A 24,566-nucleotide genomic window follows, 5' to 3' on the forward strand; every position below is an offset into this window, starting at 1 on the left:
GTGAGTCCATCTGTTGTGATGAAAAATAATTCTTCTAACTGATGTGGCTAATACTTCTACTCTTTTGTATATTAATGAAAGAGAAAACCTTGGAAAAATGCCTAGAAAATAAGATTAAATTATGACGAGCTGTACAAATTTGACTATAAGAGAATGAGTCAGTCCAAACAACATTGTCATTGGAAAAAAGGAAACTTAAAACATATGATTTTCTAAAGTCAAATAAATATGGCCTTACGGTATATAACTACGGGAATCCGCATTGAAGTCAATTATAAAAATAATGGTTCCAATCAAATAGGAGTGCTCCGAATGAGAAATCTCCGACTTCACCTAGTCACACCTAGTAACTGTACATATAAACTATTGTAATCGATTCTAAAGTCAAAGTTTGAGAAAAATAGACATACTCATATATTCGAGGGCGGTTTGATAAGTCAGTGACTTTTTGAATAAAACAAATTTTTTTCGGCAAATAAACATTTCATATTTCTACATAATCACCTTTTAGTTCGATACATTTACTCCAGCGTTTTTCTAATTTTCTTATTCCCTCTAAATAATAGGTTCAAAGCTCTCAGAATACGCGTTTGTTTCAGTAATGACTTCTTCATTCGACTCAAATCTCTTACCGCCCAGCTATTTCTTTAGGTTTGGAAACAGAAAATAGTCGCAAGGGGCTAAATATGGAGAATATGCTGGATGGGGTAGCAGTTCGTATTCCAATTCATGGATTTTGGCCACGAATGCTTAATCAGCACACGAAATTCACTTTTTTTCATTTTCGTAAAAATGCACGAGGTTGTCTGCATTGAATGGCTATCAAACACCAACTGAACGACGTAGCTTGCTCAATACTAGAAAGTTGCACACTGGTAGATTACAGCTGACGGCAGCACTGTTGCATTTGGAGTAACTGAGCGGGAAATTCAAAAAGTCATGGACTTATCAAACCGCCCTCGTATGTTTAAATAAAATATAAAATTTAAACGAGCCAATTGGTCAATTGCTTAAATAATTGACAACTTTTGAAATTATTTAAACAATTGGCCGAATTATGCCCCATTCAATGGTATATGAATATAATTTTGTCATTTAAACAATAAATTATGAAATAAAATAACTGATTGCAATAAGAATGAAAGTTAAAATGAAAGGTTAAAGTTATATTTTCTATGTTAACATTACAAATATTAATAACTAATGACAAGATATATTTTTTCAACGTTATTGAAACACGATAATAGTTCTTATTTAATGTTTTAAGAAAACTTTCATAAACTCAACTTACATGACCTTTATTGAACTATTCTCACACTTAAAATAGAAGTATGCTTTGCTTTTAGCTTGTAAACCTACAAACAAATATAGTATCCTTAAAGAACCATTGTGAACTAAATTCAGTTAATTATCAAATAAACGCCTCACCGCCTGATTGCCTTATTTCAGTGAAAGCGTTCTAAAGAATTTTAGACAAGTTCTAAGTTGGGAGAGAGTGGTTGCCAGAAGAGGAGGTAACAGTTGTTACCAAAATAGTTTGAAATTCGTTTGTTGGGAACACCATTTATGAAAAACTGAAATTCGATTAAAATATAACTCTTATAGTTTTGCGCCTTAAGGTATACTTCATTTCACAAAACTATTTTCAGCACGGCTATAGTAGGTTGCTGTCTTGTACTCAGCACTTACAAGACACTCTACACACTGCACACCCAACACCCAACACCCTGTACACTGCACCCTACACCCAACAACAGAGAACACACTACAACTATGGCTGAAACAGTCACAAGTCATAATTATGCAAATTGAATTCCATAAAAAGAATTTAACCACACATAAAGGTAAAATAAGGAAAATAAACACCACAAGAATTGTAGCAATACGTCGCAATGAAGTACAATTTTCACTTTATGTGACTAAATTCGCTTCCAAGGAAAATTATAAGCCAATTGCTAAACAACAACAACAACAATGGCATTACCTTATATGCTTATTGTTGTTGGCGCAAAGGTCAAAAGCCGTCCATACTGAAGTGTCTGCTTTCTTTGACTGCAGCAGCGGCAGTTATGTATTTTACAAGCAGAGAGTTGTGTCCGTTGTGGTTGCAGGATATACCGGAAGTGGCTCGCACAACTACAACTTTGTGTGTTTATTTGACTTTGTGTGTTTGTTCGTATGTCTGTCGTCACAACACAATTTGGCTGAAGTTTCGTGTTCTTTTTAATGTTGCCATTGCATATTTTGTTTACGTGTTGTTGTTGTTGTTGCTGTTGCTGTTGTTGCTTTTTAGATAGCGGCTACTTCGCCTTACTAATTTGCTAAGGCACGAATCTCAGCTGCTTTGATTGTCGCTGTTGTTGTTGTTTTTTTTTATTTTTCCTGTAATTATATCATACAAACACATATCATTTCATTTCTCGCATTTCTCAGTGGATAGGTGTGCGTGGTTCTTCGAAATTCATCACACATGCTTTCTTATGAAACATGTAATTCATGGCAAAGTATTGTATTTACATAAAATATTAGTCGTGTTGTTGTTGTTATTTGTATCCTTCGCATACAGTATTTCTTGTTTCTCTTTTTGTTGTATTTGTTGTGTTTGTTGTATTTTAATGTAAATTTAATGCCACACGCAAACAATCTTGAGTCGTCCCTCAGGGCGTATGTGTAACGCCACATTTCAGCTTTCATACAATTGCATGGAGGCTTTCATACGATTTGCCGGTGTAGGCCGCCACATTCGCGTGAATATTGTATTTGTGTTAGTGTACGGTACTTGTGCTTACACTGTAGTCACTTGCACGGCTTGGACGTTTCGAAAGGACATTCAGTTTTCGTCTTGAGTTTGTTGGAGTTGTGAGTTAAATAGAAACGACTTAGCTGCGGTTTCAAGCAACTAAATGGAAAAATGTTTGAGTTTTCAAAAATATTTTCTTTGCGTCGGTAAGAAAATTTATAAATTAATAAATAAAATCACAAATAAATCACAAATAACTCACAGAAATAGGATCATACATTACTGCAAAACTAAAAAAATCTAAAAAAAACATTTTATTAAAATGTGAAATAAATAAATCAAACATATTGACGAATAAAAAAATATCTGGACATACCAAAAAAAAAACATAAGAACTCTGATGAGATGGAAGGTAATCATTTTAAGTGCCTTCATTTGTTGCTAAGTCACACAATAGCCAAGTGACTTTTCCTGATACGCTCATGTTCTTTTTATATATCTCTATCACAAGTTAAGAAGTTGAACTTAATAGCAGCGGCAACAAATTATACATCCCCATATCCCCCACACAATTTAATAGAGCATACATCGAGTGATTGAGCTTAATTCAATTCCATGTACACTTCAAAAAATGTGCAAAAACATTTTTTTTCTGTGGAAAAAGCTACTAAAAACTGTTTATAAATTATATCTTATCAATTATCTGTGCTGTGTAAAATATAAACAAATTTATTTCATCTAAGTGCTTAGCTGTATTAATAGATAATGCACGTGAGCTCTATATTACAAAGTGTTAGAGATTGAGTATGTAGCTTTCAAGTATTTGCAATCTAACTGCAAGTTTTCAAGCGCTAACTAACTACTGCCTGAATTTTTAATTGTGGTGGCCTAAACTAGACTTCCAGTCTAACTAATGTTATTAAACGATAATATTACATATTAATAAGTTTTATAAACTGGCGACTTGTTCTTCAAATATCACCTCTCTGGATCAATCGAAATATGCTATATATTATTAGAAAGAAATATATATTATAAATAAAAATCGGATTCGTTTTTTTATTTTTCTTTATTTAATTACATTTTTTCATTGAAAACTAACAATAATGAGTCATATGTTATAGCTAATATATCTTATTTTGTTTCCTGCACCACTGTACTAGAAAATATCACATTATCAATAAATAGTTACAACTTAATAAGACGTTTTTGACCGACTCTTAATTGAGAGCAATTACTATATAGGTAAATGTAACCAATATTAATATTATAAAATTAAAATTAATAATATTAATAAATACTAATATTAACAAATAGTTAGAGACGGAAAAGAACTTCCATGTGCGTTTTGAGTTTCTGAACTAAAAGTCCTTTTTTTTGATATCCTTGGATAATGCCTCACTAAAAGTTTTCTAGCTGGGTTATTGTGGTCGTTTAGTAATCTGAGCATATAATTGTCACCTAATTTTTAAATTTCCTCCTTAATTATATTGTGCCTTGTGAATATTATTATTTTATACATACCAGAAGCTCCACAAGTACTTCTTTACATTTTTGCTTACAATCTTTGAACTTGTCTAAAATTGAGCTTGAAGTAGTACCATATAGTTGTATCGCATATGTCCAGCACGGTTTTATCATTGCATTAAATAAAAGCATTCTAATACCTAGACTAAATTTTAATTTATGATCAACAATCTAATTGAGTTTAGAAATATTCAGTTTTACTTGTATTAGTTTTTCATATATTAGATTTTTCCATGTTAGTCTTCAGTTCAGTATTACTCCCAGATAGCTAACGGAATCTTTTTAGGAGAGGAATTTTTCATTAATAGTTAGAGAGTTAGAGCCAGGCATCATCCTTTTTTGAGAGTAAACGTAATTAACTCTAATCCTCCTCATAGTTAGCCATTTCTGAATATTTCTGTATCATCAGCAAATGTGGAAGTAATAAAATTCTTTTGAGTTCATAATTCTATAATGTGATTTATAATCCCTGTTTTGGAGCACTATGTTATCACTACAAAAATATGTTGTTGGCAAGTTCTTTAAGTTTTTTTTTAAATTTTCGATACTTTACAAGTATAGAAGACTATGATTTGGATTCTTTCATCAGTAGTAATATGTCGTTTAACCAAAAAACAATCATTTTTAATGACATGAAGTCATATTAAAGTCAACTATATCGAAAGAAACCATTTTTCTCAACAGAAAGGTTAGTAAATAGTAGTGAAACAACATTTTGCTTTAATATAATTAAATTTTTAACTGATTATTTCTATTATTGCCAAATACCCACCATCGGTGGTTTTTGGGATATATTTTTAATATATAATTTATTGTTAACAAAAATTCTTTAGGCTACAGGTTAGACTTATACGGCGTCAAAATTTCAATTTTTTTCGAAAAGCATTTATATTAGTTTTAATTAATCTCATTAACTTTAATATTATGCACTTATGCTACAGAAGAGTTCGTTTTGAGTAACACTCTTGAGAAGTAGCTTTAGTTATAATTTTAAACTCACTTAGTAATTTAGTCTTTAATTTTTACACAAACATTCTAATTAGAAATTTTACCAACATTTAAAATCATATAAGCCTGAAACGTATATCTATCTTATCCCCTTTACAAACACAAACTAACCATCAACGCGTACTCAAAAAGAAATCGCCTTGATAAACAAGATATAGCGCTTGCGGCTTTAATATTCGCATTACTGTCTTATAACATCACGTATATACTCGATCCTTAGTTCAAGAAATCACTTTCTGTACATGCCATTTTCTTAGGAAACATGCTAGCTAGAAATTTACTTTCAGGGATAAGGGGTGGAGGTGATCTTTTAGAGAATTTCAGCTATTTAAAAAAAAAAAATTATCTTATTAAGCAGTCGTCATGCCTTAATAAATAATATACATATATTATAAATAAGGTCCTTTAAATTACTTTTGTGGTCTTCAACTTTTCAAGCTCCCCACAAAACCACATGCCTGAAGATACAAATTCATATACATTGATGAAATAATAATATATTTCTAATATATTTAATCTAAATGGACTTGATTGGCATTATCTCATAAAACCATGTAACATTGACTGCAGTTGTCTAGATTATTTCGTCTAACAACTCAGACTAATAAAATAAAAATTTTCGAATGTGATTTCTGCAAAGCAAGAATAAACCATTGGTTGAATTAAAAACGTTTATAGGTCTGTGGAAGTAAGGTTACCAGACTTTTTGATAATATCGAAATTGTTAAATGTAGTTGTGAAACGCACAAAACTTTGTGACCTACCAAAACTTATGACAAAACTTCTTGGCTTTGTTTGGTTCTCGGAAAACAAAACAGCGAAACTCTACTCTGAACTGCAGGGAACTTATTAATGTCTCTTGGAGGGAGAAAAGAACATGAACTTACCCCAAAGTGTATTAATTTTACTTTTTTCGTAACGTTGTCTTATATGCAGTTACCAAAAAGTGCAACCCCGTAAAATTAGTTAACTGTGGTATATCGTATAAGTTTAATTTTTTTCTCTCATTAATTTTTGTAATAATTTAATATTGAAAAAATTCCTTAGATCCAGCCAGGTATCCTTTTTGACGTACTGACTTGCTGCACGACACGGTTTGTTGTGGTTTTCTGGTAACAACTTTGATTGCTATGACATTGGCGAATGGTTTCAACCACTTTACCAACTCGAGCCGCCTTCGCCACGCTCTGCTCTGTGGCTAAACTGGGAAACTTGTCAGTTGAGGTACAACAAATGCACAAGTCGAGAGTGAATTGAGTTAAGCCAAATCCTTTTTTTGTGGATTTTATAATTGTAAGAACTGCTACGACTTATTTAAATATACGACCTTATGTAAAAATATTGTGCAAATTTATTGAAAAATCGTTTATGAAAAACACCAAACAGTCGGCGGAGGCAGAGGCGAAGGCGGAGGTTCAGCTTCTCATTTATTTCATTTTTATATGTGAGTGTACTAATCCTTCTGCACTTGCGAGGAAAGTTCAATCACCTTTCTCGCTGAGCTGTAATTGATAACTGATATATATTATACCTATACGTAGGTGACATTGAAAATATCTGGAAAAATGGAAAAAAACTGTATTGATTTTTATATAATTGTTCCTTATTATGGATAAGTGTATATGTAAATGTACATGTAGATCTAAAGCAGGTGTTACGTATGTTAATGTCGTTGATATGAAATTATATGAACGTTTTATACTGCAGAACAATAAAAATGAAGTAAACGTAGAGCTAATGGCACGTTTGTATGAGAAATATAAATAAAATTCCCATTAAATGAAAATTATATTAAAAGTTGCACGGAACTATATGTGAATAAAACTATAATGATGTAATAATAAACTTACTTTACATACGTAAATACTACGCACCGGAATAGCCTTGCTCTTAGGTGCAAATGAAGGGTTTCACAAATGGTTCCTAGTAGCATATGTACCTTCCTTAAAGCACCAAAAGTGTTAAGTGGAAAGTTGGTGAAACTTCTCTATGAAGTTATCTATGTGCAAACGATGAATTTTTTAAAGTGTTTGTACTCCAAACTTTTGGTTTACGATTTTAAATGGTGCCTCATAGCAAGTTATTTCTAATAATATTTGTGAGTTAAGAACAAAGTAATTTTAGCGGAATAGTAGTATGTTAAATAATTTCTCTATTTTTAGCTAAGTCAAAAAATTATTGACATGCTTTAAACGTTTAAGGCTCCCACCCACATCCATAATGAACTTAAGCACCCTTAAAAGTCTTTGGTGTACAAAATTCTTATGCGAAATACTCCAAAAGATGCTGACAAAATCGTGTTCTAGTGTGCTTTTGTAGCAATGTATAGAATTTCGGTACCCACATTGTTCATTGTACCTACTGAAATATCAGGAACTTGTAATAAATTTCTCTCTGCGCTTTGACGATATTCCAAAACTGAATCCTGTATATTTTATGCCGATCAACCTCAAGGCTTGTACGACTACTTCTTAACTGACTAACCAATTTTCAAACTATTATTTTTGGTGGCGCAGATTCACCTAACATGTTCACCATTTCGGTATAAAGTTGCAGTGCCTTTAAACTTTATTAGAAAAAATTTTTTTCAAGACCTTTATATGAATAAAGAGGTGTGATAAAAACTATTAATGAAAAACTATGAACTAAGCAGCTATCAATAGTAATGTTGAGCTTGTGAATATGAAAGAGTTTTTTAGATAAAGTAAATTAAACTTATCATATGATGTATAATATCTGAACTCTTATGCTGTGTTGAACATAAATTTGAAAACCACAAAATCATTGTTGCAGCCGCTAAAACCAGCGTATTATGGAAAACCATTAGGGTGTATATAGTAGCTCTATAAGATTTTTTAATTGATTTTGGATAGACTGGTGAATGGAATCTGCCATCACTGTTCGTGTAATGTGTAAAATCATTGCCGATAAACTTCCTACAGTTTTGTAGCCGCAACCATTGATCTGCGTTATGCTCTACGTAGTACAAAAACTCGAATATGTCATATTGGTCCAAACAGTCACTCTTCACTGAACTTAGAACGGAAGTTGGTACAGTTTTCGTTGTGTAGTATGATGAGCGAATGCCAAAAAGCAAAGTTTAAGACTCCCAGTAGGATCTTACTTTTCAAAGTCTATAAATTTATAAATTCATGTTAGCAATTATAAATTTAGACTCTACATTCTACTACTACTAATTACTTTTCGGCGTTGATACGTACTTTATACACTTTAAAAAAAATATTTTATTTCTATAATAATTTCTAAATTTCACATATATTTTATTTAAATTTTTAATTTTTATTATAAATAAGTAAATAATATTTTTTGTTGTTTTCATAAAATTCTCTTACATTTCAACTAATCATGTTCTTCATTTTATTTACAAAAATTTTCTGCCTTTGTCATAAGTCGAAAAAGAAAGAACTCAGCTGCATGTACATAGCTCATTTCAATTTCATGACTTCATCATTACCGTTTTCTTGGGTAGAATATCAAAATTTCGAGAACTCAGTGCCGGTCTTGAGAGTGCCTAATAAAAATTTAGCATATGTACCAAAGCAAACAAATGCGTCGCGCCAATTTAATGCGCGGTCAAAGTTCAAGTCTAAGGTAACAACAACAAAATAAATAAAAAAATTGATACTTAAGAAATTAAAAAAAAACAAAACAACATTAAATGAACGTTTGTGCAACTTGTAGTTAGCGTCAAAGTAGCTTAAGCAATAACTTAACTTTTCTCGCCACCAATAATGTTCAGTAGATAACCCAACGCAATTCACAAGCCACACCTTCAAAAAAAATTTCACACCAAAAATGTTCATAACTATTTTTCTCTATTTTATTCTCTCGCTCTTTCTTCTCTCCTTTTCTCCTTTGTATACATATTCCCCGCATAGACCTCAAGGTAGCAGCAAAATGGATAGATATGAGAAATTAAGTCGCTTGGGCGAAGGTTCCTATGGAGTGGTGTATAAGTGTCGTGATCGTGAAACGGGGGATTTGGTTGCAGTGAAGCGCTTTGTGGAGTCAGAAGACGATCCGGCGATCAGAAAGATAGCGTTACGTGAAATCAGATTGTTAAAGGTGATTACAAAAATAAATCAAATTAAATGGAAATGAAATTTAAGACATAAAGTTTTGCTTATATGCAGAATCTAAAACATCCGAATCTGGTGTCACTGTTAGAAGTGTTTCGTCGCAAACGACGTCTGCACTTGGTATTTGAATTTTGTGAACTGACAGTATTGCATGAATTGGAGCGACATCCGCAGGGTTGTCCGGAGCCGCTTACCAAGCAAATCTGCTATCAAACACTGTTGGGCGTGGCCTACTGTCACAAGCAGGGCTGTCTACATCGTGACATCAAACCAGAGAACATACTGCTGACAGCACAAGGCCAAGTGAAACTGTGCGATTTCGGTTTTGCAAGAATGTTAAGTATGTGCAACGCTCTTAGAAATTCGTTCATTTGGTTTTATCATATTTATGCCATAGTACATGTCCATAAAGTTTTCATTTATTTCTTATAGGTCCAGGAGAAAACTATACTGATTATGTGGCGACACGTTGGTATCGCGCACCGGAACTACTTGTAGGTGATACGCAGTATGGTACACCGGTCGACGTTTGGGCCATTGGTTGCTTATTTGCAGAGCTAGTGCGAGGAGAAGCCCTTTGGCCTGGGCGGAGTGATGTAGATCAGTTGTATTTGATACGGAAAACACTTGGTGACTTATTGGCCAGACACATACAAATTTTTGGTCAAAATGAGTACTTTAAGGTATGAAAAGAGAAATAAAATGATATTTTTTTCCATTTCATCATATCTTAACATGATGATTTTTCAGGGAATAACATTACCTGTACCACCTACACTGGAACCACTGGAAGATAAAATGCCCGCTAAGTCATTGCAAAATCCACTTACAATCGATTTTTTGAAGGTTTGTTGATTTTCTAAAATATATAAATATGCCATTACACTGAAGGAGTGTGCTATATGCCAGCAGAAGAACAGTTTGAATTGCTTTGAAGAAACAAAACAGAACTTCTCACAGTACTGTCATGTCACATAACTTAGGCTATTAATTTGATGGTGGTATCTTATTCTTCACACTTAGTTTTCGTTTGTCTGAAATGTGTTCCCGTCTTCATTACATGACAAAAAAGAAATAAACATGAGTATTTTCTATTGAGATATAAAGATCTTAAATGTATTCATGTCTGTTTTAGTAATTGTGTTATATTCCAAATTGAGCTATGTGTTCCTTCTCATGGTAATAAGAATAATTTAAAATCGCTGAGATAGATATTCATAAATAAAAAATATTTATTTTTTTTTCGCTTTCGATTAAGAGCTTAAACAATTTGACTTTTTCATAAAGATTTATAGCAATTGTTTGCTTGCAATACGTCATATTTTTACAAATATTTTGTGTCGCTTCACTTTCAACCCTACATAGATAAAATTTTTATCGGATCTTAGGATGGTTCAAGTCCAAATTGGACAAAATTTGAATCAATAAGCGGCTTCTATTGAGGCGTAAGCCTTACAATATCGGTGTCGGCAGGTCACTATTAAGGAAGCATGCAATGAGACTTGAGCTTGAGGAAATGGTGGAAGTGTGGAAGAAAAAACTTAACTTTACTTCATGTGTTAGTGTCCATTTTTGGCTTGGAGTAGATTCAAAATCTTCAGGTTCCTCTCCTAATTGACCTTACACTGCAGTAATACTTTAAAATTAGAGACATAACTAAGTTTGTTGACATGGTAGGTTGGCTTCTGTCTACTTTAATCAAGCAGTTGCTCCTTCTCAAAGGGATACCGCTTATGCACTAGATGTTTGGGAGTTTACTTCTGTGAAGTTTCTTTAAGTTTGGTGCACAATGTCTTATTCGTGTATCAGAACGCAAAATTATTTTTACTTAAGTAAGCTTTGTTGCACAAAGCTGCCATTTCAACCTAACCTAACTCATCCCCTTTAACTCAGAGTTTTAATTGTTAAAAACTTTAATTATTGTAATTATATTTTTATTACCAATCAGGATTTTTTTAATTTTCTAATTTAAATTATTTCCTTTATTAAAAAATATTACTTATTATTTAATATAATTTAATTATATATCATCTGCACTATTAGCAATTAAGGTTCCATTCACTATTTCAGAAATCTTACTGCAATGTAATTTATATTCTGTCATATTCTCTTTAACACTTAAATTACGTAATACTTTACACATCTCAATTTTCTGTTATGCATTCTATTTTGACTTCTTTTTATTTGATTTAACAGAAGTGTCTGGACAAAGATCCCGCCAAGCGATGGTCGTGTGAAAAACTCATTAAGCACTCCTATTTCGATGATTATATTGCCAAACAGCGTGAATTGGAGCATCTAAACTCATTGGATGCAGCTACAACAAGACAGCAACACTTACTACAACAGCAACAACAGCTATTGCTACAGCAGCAACATCTACAACAACAACAACAGCAGCAGCAGCAACAACAATCTCTATTACAACCAACAGCAGCGCGTGACAAATCAAAGGTAACAATCAACAATCCCTCGCCTTCATTCCCAATTAATGATTTTAATTTATTTAACCGATTCTATGACAGACTTCAAATACTTCACTTCCACTGCTACCCAGCACACAGCATCATCATCATCATCAGGATTATGTGAAATTGCAACCAATTAACAAAAACTCAACACTTCTTCATCGCACCGAGCATCACTTACCAACGATTTAAATTGCCTTGAAAAGTGATACACGGTAGTGGTTGGAATGGACCTCCGGGGACGAATTAGTTACTTCTGTAGGGAGAGCAAATAAAAATTTGTAATTAAAACTTCTTGCCAAGTCAAATTGGCCACATTATTATAATTTTCATTTATATTTTTTTGTAAAAAAGTTTAAATTTTTATAAGCCTTAATAATTTGTTGTTATTTATAATTATTTCAATGTACGAGTTGATAAATAAATGTTTTATATGAAAATATTTTACTACATTTTAGCGATTCATGAAAGGCTTTATAATAAACTTGTATTAACATTAAAACACTTTTTATAAGAAATAATATTTTTTAATAGAAAAATTGAGTCCAAAGACAAAAGGACTTTCCCGTCAAGTCAGAAACTCCTGCAGATCTATTCCCATTCATAGCACAAATAAAAATCAGTTTTTTGGACATAATATTGAATATACCATAATGAGAAAATGTACCCATTTTAATTAAAAAACAATATACTGATATGTGTGTATATAAGTGCAGAACTCGGACGAAAATTAGTTAAACTTTTGATAAAAATATATTTAAAAATGTCGTTGTCCGGTATTATGAACATCGAGTTAAGTTCAGCGAGTGGACCGGGTCATTTACAATAAAATAGTTTGCTCATTTAATTTGGTTGTATTTTTTGAAAAATGTATTTGTATATATAAATGTATTCATTTCATTAAGAAAGCTGAAACCGGCCTTAGAATGTATTTTGTTATCACACCACTGACTGTCTTTACTGAACTTAACTATAACATAACCTTGCTAGGCTTAGACTATTAATTATTCTCTGGAAACTATACGAGCTTGAAATGCAAAGAGCAAATGCATATAAACTGACACTGTGGTTACTGTTAACTATAAATGCGGATAATTAAGATACTATATTAGTCACAAATGTAAATATGACTTTCGCTGGCATTAAAGAAATTAGGAGAGAAAAATTCAAAGCAAGACTAGGACAAAGCTATAATTGCATCTTCAAGTAAAATTTCTCAAGTCAATCGTGGCCACCAGAAATTAGTATTGTTTGCTTAGTAATATTTTTAAAATTCGTTAAATAATTCCGTTTAATGCAGCATATCTGTATATTAAATATTACAGTTTGTTATTTTTCTACAATACTATTCTCGGTTTTTCATCCCCCAGCGCAATTTCCACCAACCTACTTAATAATCTGAGTAAAAATGTAAAAACCTTTTTACTCCTTTAATGCTTGACCCCTTATATGAATGATATTATTTGCATTTCTCCTATAATCATATGATCCTGCTCTACAAGCGTGGTTACAATAACCCCTTACAAAAAATTTATTGCCAATCAGTAAATATTATCTAGCAATAACATTGAATTTCCTAGAGATGATTTCAGTAGGTTCAAGTCTCACAATATCCCGATGCTTTCGATGCATTGCATTTCTCATACTCTCATGCTCTTACAAATCAAAACCCGAGCAAGTTTTTTACCATCCTATCCAAATCAATATAAAAAATTTAGTCAGAATACTGTTGGCAAACCGTGTTTCTTAAGCGATTTAATTGCAAATCGATCCCTAAGAGATTTCGAGAGACCTTAGTCTCATAATTTCTTCATTGTAAAAATTCAAACAAATATGCACTCTATGTAAATTACAAATATGCCATGATAATAATAATAATAATAATAATAATAATAATAATATATGAGCTGTACTTAGTTTCTAAATGGTATATCTATAAATAATTAATGTTATGTTCAAACAGCCAAATTTCCTTAATTTTGTTAATTCCGAAAGTGTTCATACTGCCCCAAATTAAGAAAATCATATGTTTTTTGTTTACAATTGGACTGTTAACGATTACATGAATTTCTATCTACAATTAATAACAATTATAGTTTTTCACTAAATTCAAATTTAAAAATTTGCACTATTTTCAATATATTTTTCCGGTTTTATTAAAGTCAACTGTCACTTACTTTTATTTAAAAAAATTTCATTTTTTTATTATTACAACTTGATTTAAATTTATCTTACGCATAGTTGCATTTGAAATGTCCCTTAATTTTAGCCTTCGTTTCAACGAAATTAAGGCAATTTTCCTTCATTTCGTTCTAACCTTAAAACTGAATTTTGTATGGAAAAAACAAGTTAATTTCACTGAAACGAAGATGAAATTAAGATTTTTGCGAAATTGGGGTGTGTCTGAACATAGTATAATACATCAATATAACAATGAACTTAATTTTGACATTACAATTTGATTTTTATTGCAGCAGTTTTAACCTCAACATGAATATGCTTAATATACATTTAACTCACAGGAACTCATTTCGAACCATAATGAAAATTTCAATAAGATTTAATAAATTCTCTGAAATTAGAATTTGGATTCGGTCGGATCAAAAGCTAGTACAGTAGTATTGCAATCGAAGGATCTTACTTTAAAGTCGGCAAATTTTTTTATTTGGTATTGACCTTTCTGTGTTTCATTTATCCAAAAATTTTTACACAAAATATGTGTTGAGTTCTGAGGAACTGAGAATGAATAACAGTTCGAATTTTATTACTTTTTAAACAACCCCTTTGCCTGTCTTCAATCTTCATTGCAGTGCTTGTTGATCTTTTTAGTGTATAGTTGACCTCAGTTCTGCACACCTCCCCGAGGAGCCTGTAACTATTCTGAGGTTCGATAACGCGGTGTTGGTAAATCTGTCAGTTTTCGTAAATAATTTTTGGGTTTTATCCTTTATGTATTTTTTGATCGGTACAATCTTAAGACCCCTGAGGATGTCACTCGTCCTAATGTACCATGGTACCATGGTATGTGGCCTATTTCTCAAGATATTGTGGTTTGAATTTTTAATCCTTTTACATTGACTACTCTAACAAAAACTACAAATGCCACCTAGCGTCAATTATTTTTATATTGATTACTGGAACGACAAGTAACATTTTTTTTTGTGGTGACCTTTCACCATTGTCGGAATAGATACATGATTCCCTAACTTATTGATATGTAGTATACAGACTAAAACACCCACTATTCGGAGAGATTTATTTCTCTTTTATCTCTTTTATATTGACTTGTGACGCTGCCATGCTTGTTTAATTTTTGATCTGCGTCGAGACCTTTACCAACATGAGGAACAAAAGTAACAACATGAAGACTGGTTGACCAAAATTTCAAAGTTTAAACCTCGATATCTAGAGTACTATATCGATATGTTGCATTGTGAAAAATAAATGTCTCTAAAAACTATTTTTAAATCGGTGTAAATTTAAATCTATATTTTGACCCTACTCATTTGTAGTTTCTCAATCTCTTTCTTTCTCTCTGTCTCTCTTTCGATTTCTCACATTCTTTTCTATGTCTCAATTCCAACTTTGTTGAAATATTTTTATTATTTTGCTCGTTTATTATTATCACCAAGATTTTTTAAAGTAAGTTTAAATTACATTGGTGGTCTTAAACCTTTTTTTATAGTCAAGAAACGCTTGGTCCTTAGAATATACAGGTCCTTATATGTAACATCCACTCTAACATATTTGACTTTCTAATCATTACGTATGACAATTTCATATCAACAAGGGTTTTATCCAGTTGCTTCGTTTTCAATATAATAATATACACGCATACTCAATATATGTATATATGAATATATATATGAATATATATGAATATTTAGGAATATGTTAACATGTATATATGTATATGAATATGTTTACGTGAAATGTGTCCTTATTTGGTATGACAAGCTTTTAGTATTTCATAACCAAATGTAATTACCGTTAATTAAACATTTGTAGATAGTCCCACGTATATCCTTGCGTATATAAATTTCATTGTATGGACACAAATACAATATATGCAATTTGTCCGTTTATTTGGCTTATTGAAATTTAAATGGAGTTTTTGTGTTCGAAGATTTTAATCTGATTATCTACCGGGTATTATTGTCATTATATTCACTTATTCAGTTCGGTTGCTGGTACGAGTTTTGTATATGAACTTTCGGTTTCATTAGAAAATCAACAGGACATTGAAAGGACGCTAGGAAGAAAACAGCAGCAATGCGTGAAGTTAAAAGTTTTATTTGAATTTTACAAAAAAAAATATTTTAAAAACTTTTTAAAAATGTTGTGGATGGAAACCTATTTTTTCTACTGTTCAGTACGTTTAGGAGTTATTGTGGTGGCAATTTTCACTTTCGTAAGTTTTTAAATACAATAATATATACATGTAATTATTGTAGAATAAAAATAATATTACTATTGCTGTAAAATGAACGTTCTACAAAGGTCCCTTCAATTCTTCGATTGTTTATTAAACAACTGATGTATATTCAGGCAGTTTATACCTCAAATATACTTAATTTTTACACTTTTTTCAGACTTTTCATACTTAGCAAACCAGAGTTAAAGCTCTCTATGTGAAGAAATACTCATGTTTCGACTTTGATTGTATGATTTATGAAACCTAATGTGTTATGATGGATATGAAACATCTATTGAATTTTAATTACATCAAAAGCTTATAATATATGAACGACTTTGTGAAATCAATACTCCGGAAGTATCTACAGACAGCTTGAGTTATATTTGAACCTTGTTCACATAAATATACATTTAATTTACATTTCTTGCACTGCACGTAAATTAATCTCTAACCAGCTAATCTTCACATGTGCGGTTATTACTCGGCAGATCAGTCACACCTGCATTTCTCCAAAGTAGGAACACTCAGGATAGTACTACATTGAAAAACGTATTACTTATTATATTTTCTCAGAATCAATATTCAATTAATATCATTGCACTACATAGTAATACCAGGGGGAGATAGAACCTAATAATTTAGTTTTATTGATGACAGGATTTCCTTTGGTTGATTGGCAACATTGTTTTTAAGACCAACCTGTTTGGTTGAAAAACGCGATTATTTTTGGAAGATCTACATTTGGAATACTCCCCAGGTTAAGTTGTTTATAAATTTTCCCAGTGGAAAGACTTAAAATTGTTAGGTCTGGTCATATCCAATTGTTTCCTTTTCTTCTTTGTAGTTTTTTGTTCTGATTAAAGAAAATGCTTGAAAACCTACTGGCCAATGACATCTGAGCATACATATGAGCTAAGAGCAGACAAGAAAATATTTTAATTCCTTTTTGTTCTTATATATTCTTCTCTTGCAGGAATTTATGCTAATTCCTAATAAAATTTTAATTAATATTATTTAAACTCATACTTTTTCAGTTTCAAATGCTTGTTCCAACCGTTCTATTAATGGTACTTGGTATCGAGATTATGGATCCTGTTGTAAATCTTTTTAAAAGCGATGATCATTATCAGAACTCTTTTCTTGTTGGCAAGATCATAAACTGGATTGAAAACCGTAAGTATGGTTTTAAATTCAAAAAAAGTACTAATACCGAATAAGCGTTAAACCTCTGATCATATAATAACTTTATAACGAAGTTACTACACATGTAACGTATATGTCTAAAATTTATATATATCTAAACTAATAACCAGCTGGATAAGGAGATAAGTTATTCCCGCGGTAAGGCATGCCCGTCGTAAGAAGCGATTAAAAACCAGCCAGGCGTCGGAAGGTGTGGCTTAAAAAGTTGCAAAAACCCTGAAAAGCTTCTGAGCTAAGCCGAGTAGATGCCGGCTCTAAGTAAGCGACCACCATCCCAGAATAGCAACGAGAGACATCCAAGAGCACAGAGAGTGTTTAAATAGCTGTGCACCATCGAGGAATTCAATCGTGAGCACTATCCCAACAGAAGGTAGTTGCACCAACGATGGATGCCAACGAAACCACCATTGCAGGCACGAAAAAGGAAATATGCGTGCCAAACTTAAGTTACATAAATACAGGCACTGCAAAACAATTATAAATACCGGTTTTATACACCGATCGGAATCGAGCACAGTAAGATTCTGATTATGGCATACTGGAAGTAATATTATGCACTAGATGATTTTTTCAGGCTGGCGGATGTGGTATTCTGTTGCCTGAATATATGGGAGTGACATTTCATAGAAACGGCTTTCAGACTGACGCTACGTCTTTTTCCGTCCTACTAAAACTTGCCAAATCTCCAAGCACGTTCGATGTCTCGTCACCGTTAAGTTGGTGGTACAGGCTCAGTTGAGAGTACTCCTAATCTACTCCAGATCCTGGCTCTGAACACAATATTTCGCAAGAAATTATGTCAACCCTCGCATGGCCACCCTGATTTGCATAAATAACAGTGGGATTCGTTATAAGCGACTGTATAATCGAACATCGATAGTGCCAAAGAGTTTGGATCCAAATAAACATTAATACCGATCAAGCAAAGCAAACTAATCAAACGCAAAAATTGGCAACATAAGCGGCGTCCACGCTGGACAACCGCAAAAAGTCCGCGAAGAACATTAGCATACCTGAGGTAGGAAATTTAATTAAGAATGTACCAACCTCACCCAGAAATGAGTTCATACAAAAGATGAGGAATGACACGACAGAGAAATGTGTAACTGTACTCAGTAAGATCAAACTAATCATCCTAAGACAAAAAATATCGCGATGGACGTAACAGAGTGTGTGACAGAGCTAGAAAAAGAGCTCAACATCATATTATATTATCGCCGAACTGCTAAAAGCTAAAAAAGAAATGACAGGTAGTGCGCGTTTACCAAAAGCAGAGTGATTGAAACACCTAACGCGCAAAGACAGAAGCGAGCGGCGACAAACCCTGTGAAACAAACCCATACGAAAACACTCTGCGAAAATCCAACAGAAAAGTAGAAAGTCGTAAGAACGAAAAAAGTACTAAACAAGAAATCAAACGAGAAATCACATATAATAGAAGATCCACAAAGGGGAAAAATGATGACCAAAGGCCAAAAATGAAAACAAGAGTGCCTAAGCCAAAGCTTGATACTGTTATAACCAGCCAACAGAAGAAAACTCATGTGTTGAAGTACTAAAGCATCTACGTACCAATATCCAGTTTTATGCTCACGTAAAAGTTCACAGAATAAGAAAAACAAAGACAGGATCACTTTTAGTCAAATTATCAAAGGAGGAAAAGTGAAGCCTGAACTGTTCGAAGAAATCGAGGGCGTCTTAAAGGAATCTGTCAAACTGACAAAAAAGAAGTTACAGAAACAGTAAGGAAACTATTAAGTTCCCGCGACGAAATCAACACATTACTATATCAAATGAAACAGGTTCAAGCATATGTCACCCTAACTTCAGTAAACGTGAACTGTTAATAATTGGAAAAATTAAGATTGGTTTCACTATAGCAAAAATGAGACTTCGAGAAATCCACAAAGATTCTATAAATGGTTTGGAATTGGTCATACACAATACTACTGCAACGAACCAGATAGAAAATCAAAAGAACAGTGTTATCCCGTTCTTCGCTTATATTATTGGCATAGTATAGACTTGACATAAGAAGTAAAATCTTCTTCAACAATTGCTGAGACCCGCTAATTTTATTAGATAGTATTAGATACAGGCGACTACCAAGAGTTTTTGAGTCTTGTAGTAATTCTTTTCAATTTATTGAAAAAAATATTATTTTCCAATACAATTTAACATGTATTTACTTCTGCTTATAAACTTAAAGTTGTAACGGAAGGTGGTTGGGTGTTTACTTATAGCTAGATTTAAAAGATAAGCGATAAAGAAAATTTGTGAATAGTGGGAAAATATATATGTATATGTATCTATGATACATATGTTGTCTCTGAAGACTGAAAGTAAGAAACTAAGATGGTGACTTCGTACTTAGGGGTATATAGGGCAATCAAACAAAGTATGATCTTTCGAATCCAATACAAAAGGCTGGACACGTAACAGACTAGGACTCAAAACTTTATTCCTTTTATCAAAAAATAAGCGCCATCAATAAAACCATTCCATCAATTTTATTATATTTTATTTTTTTATTGCACAATATTGTTACCTTTTATATAGTACCACAATTTAAAAAGTGTCTCTTCATATCTTCTGCTATTGCACCAAAATATATGTTGCCAATATATATTGAACGCAATTGAGTTTCTGCTTTCTTAGCGCATATTTAGTTACTCGGAACTAGAAATGCTCTAAGCGATGGTATTTCCACTTTTGCCGATTCAATGCGTTAGTTTTTTTGTATATCGCCCTCTAAACGACCAAGTTTTCATTGATGGATTTCAGTTTTAATTTTGAGGTCATTTCTTGACTAACAGTCCCAACCACAGATTTTTCAACAATTCCAATCTCAAATTCCTTGACGTTGTTTAACTGCATATTTTGTTTCTCACTAGAAGCATTACTTTCTTCGACCATTTATAGTAAATAAGCTTCATTCAGTATCACTGAAGAGATGTAATCAGAGACTAACCTATAATATAACTTTTTTCTACCTTAATGTGTTATGTGGTTATGCATCAAAATCAAGTATGACATTTATAAACACAGATGTCAGTTTTTTTTATCTGTAAGTATTGTTATTATTAAGAAGAAAGGATTGCAAGCTAAAAGATCTATTGTGCCCCTTAGACGGGTTAGAGTGTTTCTCCAAGTCTAATTACTGTAGTGAAAGACAGAATACAGCCTATCTTTCCTAGTCTTGAATCCTTATGATTCATGAAATATCCTCCTAGGTGTTTCTTTCGCTTGTGCATCAGTGCCTGGCACTCCCGAAGCACATGGTATGAATTCTCTCTCTTCTCTACAGTATCTGCAGTCTGAGTTGGATTAAATTCCTGACTTCGATAGGTGAATATTCAATCTATAGTGACCGGTCAGTAATCCCGTATTAGTCTTAGGTTATTTTTTGATTGTGCTATGCAATATTTAAAGCGTTTCTGGTTGTAAGTCCCTAACAGTATTTTAGATTGTGAAAGTTTTGGTAACCTTTCCCAATAGAGTTCTTTTTATCTGCACTATTCATAAGAATGGATAGAGTTCCTTCGCTTAAACCGCAGAAAGCTTCTTGGCTTATCATTCGTGACGCTTCGCCTCTTCTTGTAAGTTTGTCTGTCATTTCATTGCCTTGGATACTAGCCTGTACCGGAATCCATGTTAGATGCACCTGATTGTTCCAGCCGAGTGTGTTCAGCTTGTCAATGCACTCCAATACCAGTTTGGATGTTACCTGGTAGGATACGTGTGCCATTATAGCTGCCTGTCTGTTAGCCAGTATCTGTAAGTAACGCATTTCATACTTACAATTTTTGTGTCACACTAATAAATTTCCGATGGGATTTTTTATGGAAGATTTTATGTCATTGTTATTAGCTCCATTTTTAACTAGTTATACGTACTGGTTAACTTGAATAATTTGTTTTTTAAAATGCAGGCTAAGTCGGCTGAAAAGAGCTGAGTCAAAAATAGCTGTTGAGAATATGGTAATGACAATTAAATAAAGTTTTTATCGTCATAGTGAGAAATCAATAACTAAAATTATATCTAATATTATTCAATTTTCAATTAAACTAAAAAGTGAATGTTATTTGAGTAGAGTAAATCTAGAGTAAAAAAATCACTCCGTTATGCAATAATAGGCAAAAAATGCATGCTGGCTTATATTCGCTGAGCGAGACATTGGCATCACTATTACAATCTGTCATGTGTTATGTTTTGACCAATAGCAATTCTTGCATATGTGCACATAAATCGAACAAATTATCATCATCATCGTCATCATGCGTGACTATACAGTCCATGTAGGACCTAAGCCTGTTTAACAACAGTCTTCTATTCTTCTTTGTTTTTTGGTTTTCTTTTCCTATTTCTTATATTTATTATTTCTAAGTCCTGTAACACACTGTCTTCCCATCCTTTTCTTGGTCGCCCTCTTCTTCCGCCGGTTCCTACTTCGTTCTCATAAATCTTAAGTTGTGCTCTCATAACCGGCATTCTTATCACATGTCCAATCCATCTTAATCGCTGCTTTTTCGTAAATTTGTTGATTATATCACCTTTAGCTAGCCGTTGTAGCTCGTGGTTGTATCTTATGCGACACATCCCGTTTTCTTTCACGGGACCAACAATTTTTCTGAGTATGTTCTATTCAAACACTGCTGTCTTGCTTGCTTCAATTTCAGTTAATCTCCAAGTAAATTATATTTTGTATAAAAATAAATAATTAATGTAGATTGAAAATTAAAACGAATACAGAATTAAGAGGAATGGTAACAATCTTGGAAGTATCAAAACGCTGAAATTTTTTCTTTTTTTCCAATTTTCAAATTTATGAAATTTTTGAATTTTGTTTGAATTTTTGTTTACATACGTATGTTTTCTGACATATAATTGCAATATTCGTTGGAGTTTCCAATGAAGATTCATAACAATTCGCTTGTGCGTCAACGTTGATAACACTGACCGAAATGTGTGGCCAGTATAGGCCAGCAACTTGCTGCTTTTTGCCATACTTGCGAGCCACCGAAAAGGCCTAATATTGCGTTAAAAATAAAAAACAGAATACTTTGTTTTCATTAATTAAGCTTAAAACCTAACCGAATGTTTATATTTATATTTATTAACATATAACATATTATATATTTTTGCAGATCCAAATGATTTTGTGCTCATATTTAGCATATATTTCTTTTCACACATGGCAACTTGTGGACTAGCAATTTATGGATCCTTCAGGGTAATAACCTATAGTCTATTTAATTCCAAAAAGTTGCAATTATTTCTTATTTTGAACTTAGCTACTTAAATGGTTTTTAGCCCCTTTTATAGTATCGGAACTCATACGTGTGATTTACTGTTTGACCTGGCATATTGTTTTAATGATTATATTGAAAAAAGTCATCAATCTGGGAGTATTAATAGCTTTTACACTTTTAGGTGGATTCATAATATGTAAGTGAATATGTACACTAAAATATATATTTTTAGGTGAATTAATAGGTGTAAATAATCTTCCCATGCTTTGTTCGCAGTGTTTTTGGCTTATAATTGGGCAGCATCTGTAGCACTTTTTCAAATTTTTAGTCTGGTCAATAGTGAACGTTATAGGAGGCTCTATGGCGATGATCCAATTCATCCATACATACTTCCATCTGGTAACAATGTAGAAGGCTATCAAAATGTGTATGGCGCTATTGAAAATATTCGTGTCTTGGTAACACCAAATTACAACGATATTGATGAACTAAAGCAAAAGCAAACAAAATCAAAATCTCCTCAGGAGATCATAAAGGTTATACCAATAAGCAAGAAGAGAGCCAATTACGAAGGTTTACCAATTATTAGCAACTTGCAACGAGCAAAACTCAATCAAGTTTCGCGCCAAGATCAACACCCAAGTGAATATCAACAGAATAATTATGCAGAAGATTACAATTCGTCGGTAAATTATAATTTCTGGCAATGGAACGAATTGGGCGGGAAGCCCGCAAAACGTAGTGTCATCACAGATTCTTAGGGTATGCAATATGCATTCTAAAATAAATTAGAAAGAATCAAGCGACAGAAAATTGTGAATATTAAAAAATAAAGCTTAAATAAAAACAAAGAAATTATTATGTCAGTACCACTAAAACGCAAATACGAGTAGTTATACTAACACGTATAGTTCAAAAGAAACTGAAACTAAATTTATACTTAAAATTATTTGAACGCTAAATTAGTACATTGTATGTAAAATCTTATTCTACATTGTTCTAAACTTCCATAGAAGCTGACCACTGCAACCACGGTAGATGCTTTATGCTACTAACTGACCATAACTGAAGGGAAATTATTAAGTCTTTTTAATGCAGGTCAATACCGGGCACGATTGAGAGCTCCTGGTAAGGAATATAATTAGAAATCACGTCTCCTGCCAGGCAAAAAAAAACTCTATCATATCAAACAAATTAATCTCAAATAGATAATAACGTATGTTTAATCGCTTATAAGGTAACCTGCCAGGAATCTCAATTACATTTTCTGTAATTGGTTATCACATTCTGACCGTATAGCCAGCAAAGCATAACCGACTTTTGGTTTATCAGTAACTGCAGCGAGTCGTAGGAATCAGTCAAAACTCGATGAGAGTTTTTGTATATATAATACCCCTATTACTAAAATAAGATTAAAACAAGTAGTTCAATCATACTAATACTAGGTAAATATGACTACAAATACGTCTGTGCTATATAAACTGAAAAACTCGGAAAAACTCGGGTAAGAAAAACACAAAGCATTAACCCTCATAACATACTAAAAAATAAAAAGTAAAGGATATCTTGGTCTTCATACTTATCTTCGACAACCGTTTACTATCATTGAAGTTCCATCGTTTGCAAGCAAAGTGAATCTATCAAACTCGGTCATTTACAATGAAATGGCACGAGGTACAACTGTAACTATAGATAAGAGCGACAGTAAATATGTCGGCTTCGGCATCGTTGACTCGCAAACAATAAGAACTATAGTAGTTGAAACTGATTTCTGTGGTATTTGTAGTATCAATTAAAGATACTACACTAAACTTGTATTACTTATTATTATTAAGATTCTCGTGCACATAG

The 24,566-nt window shown here is 32.5% G+C and overlaps 2 protein-coding genes across 2 annotated transcripts; both read left to right on the forward strand.

Annotated features, from left to right (window-relative positions):
* Positions 1-8,843: 8,843 nt before the first annotated feature.
* On the forward strand, positions 8,844-12,190 carry LOC119661970 (cyclin-dependent kinase-like 1). The gene is made up of 7 exons (XM_038071497.1): positions 8,844-8,887; positions 9,175-9,361; positions 9,430-9,715; positions 9,808-10,058; positions 10,126-10,221; positions 11,572-11,829; positions 11,901-12,190. Exons 1-7 carry the CDS (start codon positions 8,844-8,846, stop codon positions 12,033-12,035), a joined length of 1,257 nt encoding a protein of 418 aa, XP_037927425.1. The 3' UTR covers positions 12,036-12,190.
* Positions 12,191-16,172: 3,982 nt separating this feature from the next.
* Positions 16,173-23,537, forward strand: LOC119687021. The gene is made up of 5 exons (XM_038101165.1): positions 16,173-16,254; positions 17,295-17,433; positions 22,611-22,696; positions 22,758-22,911; positions 22,992-23,537. Exons 1-5 carry the CDS (start codon positions 16,180-16,182, stop codon positions 23,474-23,476), a joined length of 939 nt encoding a protein of 312 aa, XP_037957093.1. The 5' UTR covers positions 16,173-16,179; the 3' UTR covers positions 23,477-23,537.
* The last annotated feature ends 1,029 nt before the right edge of the window (positions 23,538-24,566 follow it).

The sequence above is a fragment of the Teleopsis dalmanni genome, chromosome X (assembly GCF_002237135.1).
Source record: "Teleopsis dalmanni isolate 2A chromosome X, ASM223713v2, whole genome shotgun sequence".
NCBI classification, from domain to species: Eukaryota; Metazoa; Arthropoda; class Insecta; order Diptera; family Diopsidae; genus Teleopsis; species Teleopsis dalmanni.